The sequence below is a fragment of the Bos indicus x Bos taurus genome, chromosome 14, assembly GCF_003369695.1.
Source record: "Bos indicus x Bos taurus breed Angus x Brahman F1 hybrid chromosome 14, Bos_hybrid_MaternalHap_v2.0, whole genome shotgun sequence".
In the NCBI taxonomy this organism is placed as follows: domain Eukaryota; kingdom Metazoa; phylum Chordata; class Mammalia; order Artiodactyla; family Bovidae; genus Bos; species Bos indicus x Bos taurus.
In genome coordinates this window covers 64,511,039-64,523,324 of record NC_040089.1, presented here as the reverse complement: position 1 = coordinate 64,523,324, position 12,286 = coordinate 64,511,039, and the positions used below count along the sequence as shown (strand labels likewise).

General features: G+C 41.5%; 1 protein-coding gene across 3 annotated transcripts; it reads left to right on the top strand.

Annotated features, from left to right (window-relative positions):
- The first annotated feature begins 7,484 nt into the window (after positions 1-7,484).
- On the top strand, positions 7,485-11,532 carry POLR2K (RNA polymerase II subunit K). 3 transcript variants are annotated; one of them, XM_027561438.1, is made up of 4 exons: positions 7,485-7,886; positions 8,957-9,025; positions 9,374-9,466; positions 10,131-11,532. In XM_027561438.1, the coding sequence occupies exons 2-4, from the start codon at positions 8,965-8,967 to the stop codon at positions 10,151-10,153; spliced, it is 177 nt and encodes a 58-aa protein (XP_027417239.1). In that variant the 5' UTR covers positions 7,485-7,886; positions 8,957-8,964; the 3' UTR covers positions 10,154-11,532. The 3 variants fall into 3 exon arrangements, with proteins under 3 accessions (XP_027417239.1, XP_027417238.1, XP_027417240.1); XM_027561437.1 differs by having other exon boundaries at positions 7,814-7,919; XM_027561439.1 differs by having other exon boundaries at positions 7,820-7,919; positions 8,828-9,025.
- Positions 11,533-12,286: the final 754 nt, after the last annotated feature.

Here is a 12,286-nt window from a genome sequence, read left to right as displayed (position 1 = left end):
AGTTACTGCTAGCTGGTATAAGTGCTATAGTAGAGGAATGGCACTAACACAAAAAGAGATCAACTAACGCTATAGAAGAAGAGCGGGCAGAGCTAACTATACAAAGACTGTGATATGCTTTTATGTATTTATCTTTTGGCTTCACCCGATCAGCATGGGGGATCTTATTTCTGAAACCAGAGATCAAACCCGTGCCCTTTGAAATGGAAGCACAGAGTCTTAAACACTCTGATAGATGAGGTGGAATTTGAAGGACGAGTGACATCTTTAAAGACAGCAGATGATTCTAAACTCAAAACAAAATGTGCAAGAGCAGGAGAATTGAAACAGTAGGGCACATTACAGAAACTGTAAATAACTTGTTATAGCTGAAAACTGACTCGTTCCAGGAAAGGGCAAAGAAAATTCTTGACAAGGGGAAGAAGCCAAGCCATGGAGAGTTTTGGATGCATGTTGAGTCTGAAGTTTATCCTCTCAGCAATGCAGAGCATTTTAGAAGGACCACTCTGGTGGCAGAGTGGAGGACAGAAAGAAGAGAGGTGAGAGTGGCATAGGAAGCGACTGTATTACTCTGGAACATAGTAGGGGTGGAGAAGAACCTAGACCCGTTTCAGTCAGCAGAACCAGCTTCCTGGAGCAGGGGAATGAGGAGCAGAGTACAAGTTTGGGAGAAAATAAGATGAATTTAGTTCAAGGTTGTTAAGTTTGAGGTACCAGTAGGACTTACGGTAAGGAACTGGTAAATTACAGTGGCTTAAATCTGGGCTATATGAGTAAAGCTAGAAGGTGCCATTTTCAAGATGGCACCTTCCTGAAGCCTCAGTCACACATTCAGGTAGAGGGAGTAGTGTCCTTTCTAGGTCCTCAAACAAGTCTCTTACAATCCAGTCTCTATTTTGCCACTCCCCGCCCAGCACTTGCTATCCTTCTCTGCTGAATTTTCTCCATATCATGTGTCACCTCCTATAATACCATATTATTGGAACTTCCCTGGGATGGTCCCATGGTTAAGAATCTACCTGTCAATGCAGGGGACCCAGGTTTGATCCCTGGTCCAAGAAGATCCCAAATGCCACAGGGCAACTAAGCTCAGGCACCACAACTACTGAGCATGCATGCAGCAACTACTGAAGGCTGTGTACCCTAGAGCCTGTGCTCCACAAGAGAAACCACCGCACTGAGAAACCCACATGCCCCAAAAGAGTAGCCCCACTTGCTACAACTAGGAAAAGCCCTCGCAAAGCAATGAAGATCCAGAGCAGTCAAAAAGAAAGAAATACCTTATTCGTTACCTATTTTAAGGTCTGCGTCCCCCTCCACTGTAATGTAAACAGGGAAGGGAATTTGTTCTATGGTTAAAATCCACACACCCCCAAACACCATTTAAACATTGCCCTTTTCTCTTTCTGTAGTTAATTTTTCTTTTGTTCCAACTGAAGAATAAAAGAGTACACCATAACTCCTTTAGATACTCAAGGACTATTTTTTATACCACTTCTCACCCAAAAAAGGGGGGGCAAAAGACACCTGGTTACATGTTAGCTTGCCCTGCTAATGCTATGCTAAGTCACTTCAGTCGTGTCCGACTCTGTGCAACCCCATAGACGGCAGCCCGCCAGGCTCCCCCGTCCCTGGGATTCTCCAGGCAAGAACACTGGAGTGGGCTGCCATTTCCTTCTCCAATGCATGAAAGTGAAAAGCCCTAGCTTTACTCATATAGCCCAAATTTAAGCCACTGAGCTATATTTTCCTATTATTTACCCATCACAGTCTTTGGTCTCTTCCCTTCCCTTTCTGGATTGGGTGTAATCTCATTACTGACCTCAGAACTCTAAAACCCAAATGTTTTCCACTGATCTAATGCTTCTTTTGGGAACTATCCAGGAATACATAATGAAAGGTTTTCCATCACCATGATATTCAAGCTATGCAGTATACTTAAATGAATATGATCAAGGAAAAGGAAAACAGATATTCAGGGGAGAAAAATAGCAACAAGCATCTCCATAACCGCACTATAAAGATTTAAAAGCACTAGTATTCAAGATCACAAGACAAATATGTTCATTCAGTTCAGTTCAGTTGCTCAGTCATGTCCGACTCTGCAACATCATGAACTGCAGCACGCCAGGTCTCCCTGTCCATCACCAACTCCCGGAGTTTCCCCAAACTCATGTCCATTGAGTCGGTGATGCTGTCTAACTGGCTCATCCTCTGTTGTCCCCTTCTCCTCCTGCCTTCAATCTTTCCCAACATCAGGGTTTTTTCAAATGAGTCAGCTCTTCGCATCAGGTGGCCAAAATACTGGAGTTTCAGCTTTAACATCAGTCCTTCCAATGAACACCCAGGACCGATTTCCCTTTTGATGGACTGTCTGGATCTTCTTGCAGTCCAAGGGACTCGCAAGAGTCTTCTCCAACACCATAGTTCAAAAGCATCAATTCTGTGCTCAGCCCTCTTTATAGTCCAACTCTCACATCATACATGACCACTGGAAAAACCATAGCCTTGACTAGACAGACCTTTGTTAACAAAGTAACATCTCTGCTTTTTAATATGCTGTCTAGGTTGGTCATAACTTTCCTTCCAAGGAGTAAGCATCTTTTACTTTCATGGCTGCATTCACAATCTGCAGTGATTTTGGAGCCCAGAAAAATAAAGTCAGCCACTGTTTCCACTGTTTCCCCATCTATTTGCCATGAAGTGATGGGACCGGATGCCATGATCTTAGTTTTCTGAATGTCGAGCTTTAAGCCAACTTTTTCACTCTCCTCTTTCATTTTCATCAAGAGGCTCTTTAGTTCTTCTTCACTTTCTGCCATAAGGGTGGTATCATCTGCATATCTGAGGTTATTGATATTTCTCCCAGCAATCTGATTCCAGCTTGTGCTTCTTCCAGTCCAGCGTTTCTCATGATGTACTCTGCACATAAGTTAAATAAGCAGGGTGACAATATACAGCCTTGACATACTCCTTTTCCTATTTGGAACCAGTTTGTTGTTCCATGTCCAGCTCTAACTGTTGCTTCCTGACCTGCATACAGGTTTCTCAAGAGGCAGGTCAGGTGGTCTGGTATTCCCATCTCTTTCATAATTTTCCACAGTTTATTGTGATCCACACAGTCAAAGGCTTTGGTATAGTCAATAAAGCAGAAATAGATGTTTTCCTGGAACTCTCTTGCTTTTTTTGACTATCCAGTGGATGTTGGAAATTTGATCTCTGATTCCTCTGTCCTTTCTAAAACCAGCTTGAACATCTGGAAGTTCATGATTCACATATTGCTGAAGCCTGGCTTGGAGAATTTTGAGCATTACTTTACTAGCATGTGAGATGAGTGCAATTGTGCGGTAGTTTGAGCATTCTTTGGCATTGCCTTTCTCTGGGATTGAAATGAAAACTGACCTTTTCCAGTCCTGTGGCCACTGCTGAGTTTCCCAAATTTGCTGACATATTGAGTGCAGCACTTTCACTAATATGTTCATTAGGATAGGGCAATGCAGTGATGTCTGGCACACAGTAAAGGCTCAAGGAAAGTTAGCTGTAACAGCATCTACTGACCATGGTTCAGAATGATCCTAAAATTACTGATTCTTGCAGATAGGAAAGATAATGTTGGTCTGGGAACTAGCCTTGACACGAATTCTTTATCCTACCCCTCTGTAGGGTCCCAGGAATCATTTCTATTCTGCATGTGTTGATCCATTTTTGAGGCTCCATTATCTTAATACCTCAAGCTGCAGAATCAGAATCCAAGTCAGTTTGCAATGACTAAAATTACACTTTTCCAGGCAGTCCAGTTATTAAGAATTGGTGCTTCTAATGCAGCAGACACATTTTGGATCCCTGGTTAGGGAACTAAGATCCTACATGCTGTGTGATGTGGGCCATGCCTCTCAAAAAACAAACAAACAAAAAGGCACAAAGATACACTTTCTGGATCACTCCATAACCTTTCTCTTACGATGACAATAGTTTTACCTAATATTTCTTCAGTCAGTTCAGTCGATGAGTCATGTCTGACTCTTTGCTACCCCATAGACTCCAGCATGCCAGGCTTCCCTGTCCATCACCAACTCCCGGAGCTTGCTCAAACTCGTGTCCATAACATTGGTGACACCATACAACCATCTCATCCTCTGTCATCCTCTTCTCCTCCCACCTACAATCTTTCCCAGCATCAGGGTCTTTTCAAACGAGTCAATTCTTTGCATCAGGTGGTGAAAGTATTGGAGCTTCAACTTCAGCATCAGTCCTTCCAATGAACATTCAGGACTGATTTCCTTTAGGATGGACTGGTTGGATCTCCTTGCTGTCCAAGGGACTCTCAAGAGTCTTCTCCAACCCCACAGTTCAAAAGCATCAATTCTTCAGCACTCTATTGAGTCACCTCTTCCCTTTGGCTAAGAGGGGAGGTACTTTGTGAGACAGCTGCTGATAAAAAATATTTATGTTCTATCTTAGCCTGTCTGTGGAGGAAGAAACTGTATAGTTTCATCTTGCCTATTTACCTTATATGTAGAGTACATCAGGTGAAATGCTGATGCACAAGCTGGAATCAAGACTGCAGGGAGAAGTATCAATAACCCCAGCTATGCAAATGATGCCACCTTTATGGCAGAAAGCAAAGAGGAACTGAAGAGTCTCTTGATGAAAGTGAAAAAGGAGAGTGAAAAAACTGGCTTAAAACTCAACATTCAAGAAACTAAGATTATGGCATCTGGTCCTGTCACTTCATGGCAAATAGATGGGGAAACAATGGAAACAGTGACAAACTTTTATTTCTTGGGCTCCAAAATCACTGCAGATGGTGAATGCAGCCATGAAATTAAGACACTTGCCCCTTGGAAGAAAAGCTGTGACTAACCTGGACAGTGTATTAAAAAGCAGAGACATTACTTTGCCAACAAAGGTTTGTCTAGTCAAGGCTATGGCTTTTCCAGTGGTCATGTATGGATGTGAGAGTTGGACTATAAAGAAAGCTGAGCACCAAAGAATTGATGCTTTTGAACTGTGGTGTCGGAGAAGCCTCTTGAGAATCCTTTGGACTGAAAGGAGATCAAACCAGTCCATCCTAAAGGAAATCAGTCTGAATATTCATTGGAGGACTGATACCCTGATGCTGGGAAACACTGAAGGCAGGAGGAGAAGGGGATGACAGAGGATGAGATGGTTGGATGGCATTACCAACTCAATAACATGACTTTGAGCAAGCTCTAGGAGTTGGTGAAGGCCAGGGAAGCCTGGTGTACTGCAGTTCATGGGGTCGCCAAGAGTTGGACATGACTGAGCGACTGAACTGAACAATGAAGAAGCAGGATACTCCACTGTGTTTCCTAGATATTTAAAAATTGGCTTCTAGGAAAATCCAGAAAGTCAAGTCCCAAGTTGGTCTGTGGAGGTGCAACCAATTAACTCCTTCTGGAAATGAAAGGTCAGGCTCAATGTTCCCAGGTTGCTGGATGGGAGAGAAAAAAGCAATAGAGCCTGCTTAATAAGAAACCAATAAAGGCTTCCCCTCATAGCTCAGTTGGTAAAGAATCCGCCTGCAATGCAGGAGACCCTGGTTCATTTCCTGGGTCGGGAAGATCCGCTGGAGAAGGGATAGGGTACCCACTCCAGTATTCTTGGGCTTCCCCTGTGGCTCAGCTGGTAATATGGGAGACTTGGGTTCGATCCTTGGGTTGGGAAGATCCTCTGGAGAAGGGAAACACTACCCACTACAGTATTCTGGCCTGGAGAATTCCATGGACTGTATAGTACAGTCCTTGGCGTTGTAGAGTCAGACACGACTGAGTGACTTTCACTTTCAGTAAGAAACCAAAGTAGTAGATGGGGGAGAAAGAACTCTGCTTTTCAGATTAATTACAATAGTTATTAACAACTGTTTATTTTCTAAATTTTAATAACTTCATTTTCTTCTTCCCCTTTCTGATATACTTGCTGTTGAGAGCGCTAATTCTTAGGTAGGTTGATTCAGGAGGAGGAGGAGGGGGAGGAGGAGAGGGGGAAGGAGGAGAGGGAAGAAAAAGGGGTCTGGGGCTGTAAAGGAAGAGAAAAGGACAAACGTTTCTTTCCTACATTCCTTCAACATAGTCACATAAAATGTTTTTTTCTTTAAGCCCAGAGCTAATAATTACACAACTAATGACTCATCTTGCTCAAGGTATGTTTTTCCTTAAACTCTTTACCATGATTATAAAACAACAATGTATCCTGTTGGAGGACATGTTCCTCCTTAAGAACCTTCTGACTATCCTGTCATCTTAAAATGTATGTTGTTGGAGTGGGTCTGGTAAGATCTTTCTAGTGAAAGTGAAAGTTGCTCAGTCCTGTCAGGACTCTTTGCTACCCCATGGCCTGAATTCTCCAGGCCAGAATACTGGAATGTGTAGCTTTCCCTTCTCCAGGGGATCTTTCCAACACAGGGATCAAACTCAGGTCTCCCACATTGCAGGAGGATTCTTTACTGTCTGAGCCACAAAGGAAGCCCATTATTTTAAAAATGTTATTTTTAAATGTTATCCCATTTTAAAATTTAAGTTGTGGGAATGGATCTGGTAAGACCTTTACAGCCTTGAGACATTCTTTTGATTCACTGTAACAACCAACTGAAAAAGTATATAGCTCCCTTGCTAAGACTAGCGAGGGGGGCACTCTCCATCCCCTCTTCTGATATCTATGTTAGAAGCTTTCTGTCCTTTTTCACTGTAATGAAACTTCTGCCACACAAAGTTCTGAATGTCCGAAGCCTGGTTCCTGATGCCCATGCTAAATCTTCTTCGGAGACCACAAATCCGACATGGTTCACCGTAAGCTATTACTGTGAAAGAAGCAAACGTTGTGAACCCAACTGTTCAATTTCATTAAATTTTTGACCTTTGAAAGAACACGCCCTCACTGGTCAAGTCTTCTTGTTCTTCTAAGGAGGAATGAATACAGGGGACAAAAGGAGGGTCAGTGGACAGCTGCTGCTGCTGCTGCTAAGTCGCTTCAGTCGTGTCCGACTCTGTGCGACCCCATAGACGGAAGCCCACTAGGCTCCCCCGTCCCTGGGATTCTCCAGGCAAGAACACTGGAGTGGGTTGCCATTTCCTTCTCCAATGCACGAAAGTGAAAAGTGAAAGTGAAAGTGAAGTCGTGTCCGACTCTTAGCGACCCCATGGACTTCAGCCTACCGGGCTCCTCCGTCCATGGGATTTTCCAGGCAAGAGTACTGGAGTGGGGTGCCATTGCCTTCTCCGACTGGAGTGACTACCACTACCTAAATCCCTTAGCTTTAAGTGGGAGTAACTGAAGTAGCTGCCCACAAGTAAAATGTGTGAGTCAGAGAGAGAACGAGCGCCTAGGAGAGAATGGGTCGAAAAGCAAAAACGAAATTATATGAAAGATAGCGACCGAGGGTGTGCTCCACTGCCCCGGCACAAATAGCAAACTATTCGAAACACGTAGTCTGTAAAGGGCTTTTGCACGTGGATATCCGCGGTGGAGCCGATTCTTCTACGTTCCTCGGAGTAACGGTCAGCCTAGTATTCCACGAGCACTTCACTGGGGTTTCTCTTCTAACCCTCTGCCCGCCTAGAAAAATGTTCCTTTCTGCAGACTTCATTTGCCAGAAAAACAAACCTCCTAGGACATGAAAGGCTGCTAAAGTGCTTTGCTTCCCTGACAAGCGAAAACAGCTAGGAGCGAAACAAGCACTTTCGACTAGACTCGAAAACACCAAAAGACCCGTTTCCTCCTCCTCTACTCAATCCAGGTTCCTCAGCCACACCCGGAACGGAAGGGGCGGAGACTCCGACACGTCAGAAGCGAGCGCCGGAAGTTGCCCGCGGCTCAGAGGCGAGTCGAAATCTGTTTGGAGAGGCCTAGAGATTTCTCCGTGTTGCGTGAGTAGGGAATTGGAGGTTTGGGATTTGAAGGTAGGAATTTGGGCCCAAACTGAAAACACAATAAGGTCTAAAGAGGTCTAGTTTAAGGGTTCGAGTCAGGAGAGGCTGGGGATAGAGTCGATACTTTTAGTCCTTTGCCGGTTTAGCTTTTGGGTTGTTTCCCTGTTTAACTGTTGACTAGCTTTGGGGAGTTATTCTTCTCTTAAATTCGGTTCTCGTGTTCTACTGTTGAGAGAAGTTTTGTGTGTGTGTGTGTGTGTGTTTTCTTTTACCATCTCCTGCTAAAGTTTGGAAAAATATAACGTGTTAAATGAAGACGCGGGCTTTGCAATCAGGTCTAAATTTCTCTGACTCTGCAGCTGAGTGTGTTAGTCGCTCAGTCGTGTCCCACTCTTCGCGACCCCATGGACTGTAGCCTGCCAGACTCCTCTGTCCATGGAATTCTCCAGGCAAGAATACTGGAGTGGGTTGCCATTCTCTACTCCAGGGGATCTTCCCTACCCAGTGATCGAACCTGGGCCTCCTGCATTGCTGCTGAGTAATCCTGCCCAAATGAACTTCCCTAAACCTGGGTTGGAGAAGGCAGTGGCACTCCACTCCAGTACTCTTGCCTGGAAAATCCCATGGATGGAGGAGCCTGGTAGGCTGCAGTCCATGGGGTCGCTAAGAGTCGGACACGACTGAGCGACTTCACTTTCACTTTTCACTTTCATCCATTGGAGAGGGAAATGGCAACCCACTCCAGTGTTCTTGCCTGGAGAATCCCAGGGACAGGGGAGCCTGGTGGGCTGCTGTCCATTGGGTCGCACAGAGTCGGACACGACTGAAGCGACTTAGCAGCAGCAGCAGCAAACCTGAGTTCCTTCATCTGTAAAATACGAGTCCAATTTGGGGGTAAATGCGCAACACGTTTTTTGTTTGTTTGTTTCGTCCTTTAGACCCAGCCATGAAACAAAGTACTGACTAGGAATTGAGACCTTTTTAGTTTTCCCTCGGAAAAATAATTCCTGATTGGATTTGTGAGGGCCCCGCTTTGAGATATTAAATATTTGAGTCTCCGATTTCAGGGACAACAATGGACACCCAGAAGGACGTTCAACCCCCAAAGCAGCAGCCAATGATATATATCTGTGGAGGTAAGAGTAACACAAAGTAAGAGTATTTAAACTCAGTTAAAAAAAAAAGAATTGTGCATTTGTCTTTGACTTGTGAGTCGTTCATCTTTAAAGTTAGAAAGCGGAACAGCTTTAGCAGTCTTTAAAAAAAATCCTCTCATTAACTTTTCATTTCCTATTCTAGGAAGAGTGCCTTGCCCACCACTCTTTTTTTCTCTCTCCTTTAGCTTACTGGTAATAGCAACACATCCTTGAGATTGAGTATTTGTATTTTAGTGTGTTGGATGAAAAATATGGTCAAGATAATTTGCTTGTCTGTAATAATTTCTCTTTTAGGCATTGAATAAATGAATGTGTTTTCATTTCTAGAATGTCACACAGAAAATGAAATAAAATCAAGGGATCCCATCCGATGCAGAGAATGTGGATACAGAATAATGTACAAGAAAAGGACTAAAAGATGTATCCTTTTAACTGTGCTTCTTAGGTATGAGATGGGAGCAAGTGAAGAATAACACCTGGTTTGATAGTCAAAGACTTATTACTTGTGAAAATGGTAATAACTTGGATTACTTACCAAAAAAAAAAATGTTTATCATTTTCTTTTTTAATCACAGTACTTCGGTGTGTAGACGTATACCAAGTAATCTAAATACTAGCTGATTTTGGCTTTCATAAGTGTATTTTTCAGCAATTCTATATAAGTACTCATTCCTGAGCTTCAGTTTATGAACAAACTAAATTATACAAGGGGAACTACAAATAGTGAGTTTTTATGCTACCTTATGGAAAAAGTGAGACTTAGGAATTAGCTGAAAGTCAGAGTAAATTGTTATGTAATAACTGACAGTATTTTTTAGAACAGTAAATTATCGCTTTTAACACTGCTTTAGTTTCTTGATGCATTGGTCTCTATCATGGAAAGAGGGCTAATAATTTATTTTTTAGTTCACTTCTCATCATAGTAAATAGTGAATTTTATTCTTTTGTGCATTTTAGATTAACTTAAATCTAAAATAACATTTTAGATTAAATAAATAGATTATGGCAAAGAGAAAGTGACTTGAAAGTACTAAAATTTTAATTTTAATGTACCTTTTTATGTCCTTAACTTGGTATATTACAGTGGTGGTTTTTGATGCTCGGTGAAACATGAAATTCAGAGGAATATCTTCATTTTTATTTGGATTTGTTGTTAATGTTGTATAGATTTTGAATAGTGTACTTTATGAATACAGTTATATACACATTTCATTTTAAAAAACCATATTGTATTTAGATATCTATTAATAGCTTATATAAAGATACTATTTTTCATTTAGTACATGGTTTGTATTTTAATTTTATTGTATATGTAATCTGACACTCAGTGGAGGTTAAAAATGTTTCCCAAACTACACTTTAAGCAAAACCTGGAATCATCTGGGACCCTTGTTAAAAATGAAGTTTTCTAGGGCTTTTTAAAGGTCTAATTAAGTAAGTTCTTAGGAAACCTCTGTTTTACATCACCAGTTGTTTGTAAACTCTCCAGCTTTTGTATGGAGTATACCAATGCACTTACTGTCAATGTGCATACCTCATTTTGAGTTACAGTTTTCATTTGTTAACTTGGCATAGGCCTTCCTGTATTTATATGTAATGGTTGACTTTTTAAAATCTTGGGCAAGGGAAAAGAAACTTTGATGGTTGCTTTCTGTAAGACAAAATCAATCCCAAGTAAAGTGGATGAAGCAGACTGTTAAGGCAGGTGTGGTTTCCCAGTTGTAATTATTCATTAAAGTAAACAAAAAATTCTGCTTTCAGCATATTTAAAAAAAAAGTTGGTTTACACTTAATTATTGGATGAATGTTTAAAGCTTTTGCTTTGATAACTAGGAATATGGATACTCAGATACTCCATCTGTTCCAGGATTCGATTGCATAAACTTCATTGATAGCTTTGTGTGTCTCTGACATTCAGAGAATTATCTGTGCCATTTAAAAGAAGCACCTGTTATTTCTACTGCCATCCTTAAATACTAAGTTCTATAAATTCATTATGTGCTATATAGCACTACCATACTCAAGATTTTTAAAGGGTGCTTCCTTGGTCCAGTTTTTCCTAGACCGTGGCTTTCATAATTCTGTGATTCTGCCATATTCCTTCTTGAGCTTGTCCTTTCTGTATGGAAGAGTCCCGATAAATGACAGCTGCCTAAACCCCAACTACTGATAATGTTGCTCTTAACTATTCTAATTTCATCATAGGTCATTTGTGCATTAGTAGTTTGAGTATTGTTATTTAGTTAACTAGACTGTGGTTTAATGGGTAAAGTATTACTCCTGGAATTCGTTTCAATTACCTCCTTGTGTCCCCTTCATCTATAAAATGGAAGTAATTTTACTTCTTGCCTACCTGGACAGTTATAGAAAAGGTAAAATAGATATAAAATAGCTTAATGGGGAACACATGTATACCTGTGGCGGATTCATTTTGATATTTGGCAAAACTAATACAATTATGTAAAGTTTAAAAATAAAATAAAATTTAAAAAAAAAATCCTTTTGAATAGTGCCTATAAATATAAAAATCAGTAGATCTGAGCTTGAAGCTAACACATAACTTGTTCCCTACTTAAACTGCTTACCAGACACAAAGGTTCATCAAAAATACATGGAAATTGGTTCAAATCCAGCACTTCTCATTTACTGGCCAGTTTATTTAACTTCAGCTTAATTGTTGAAGTCAAGAAATTAATACACCTATACCTACATACACCTGCAGAGTCCCTTGTTAGATGGCAGTGACTTCACCAGGATTCACTTTCCTTATTTGTAAGATGAGCATGAAAAACTACACTGTAGCACATTCCCCAAACATTTGCTGCAAGATAAAATGAAATACTCCATAAAAACTCTTAAAGTAATAAATGTTAGCTATTCACACCATTACAGTTTCTGCACAGATGATTGTATTCAGTTCAGTTCAGTACAGTCGCTATGTTGTGTCTGACTCTGCAACCCCATGAACTGCAGCACGCCAGGCCTCCCTCTCCATCACCAACTCCTAGAGTTTACTCAAACTCATGTCCATTGAGTCAGTGATGGCATCCAACCATCTCATCCTGTCGTCCCCTTCTCCTGCTCTCAATCTTTCCCAGCATCAGGGTCTTTTCAAATGAGTCAGCTCTTCGCATCAGGTGGCCAAAGTATTGGAGTTTCAGCATCAGTCCTTCCAATGAATAGTCAGGACTGATTTCCTTTAGGATAGACTGGTTGGAACTCCTCGCAGTTCAAGGGACT

Coding starts and splice junctions, on each gene's coding strand:
- POLR2K (XM_027561438.1), top strand. CDS start 8,965: ATGGACACCCAGAAGGACGTTCAACCCCCAAAGCAGCAGCCAATGATA. Junction 9,026..9,373: donor AATGATATATATCTGTGGAG/GTAAGAGTAACA, acceptor TTTCATTTCTAG/AATGTCACACAGAAAATGAA. Junction 9,467..10,130: donor CAAGAAAAGGACTAAAAGAT/GTATCCTTTTAA, acceptor GGTATATTACAG/TGGTGGTTTTTGATGCTCGG.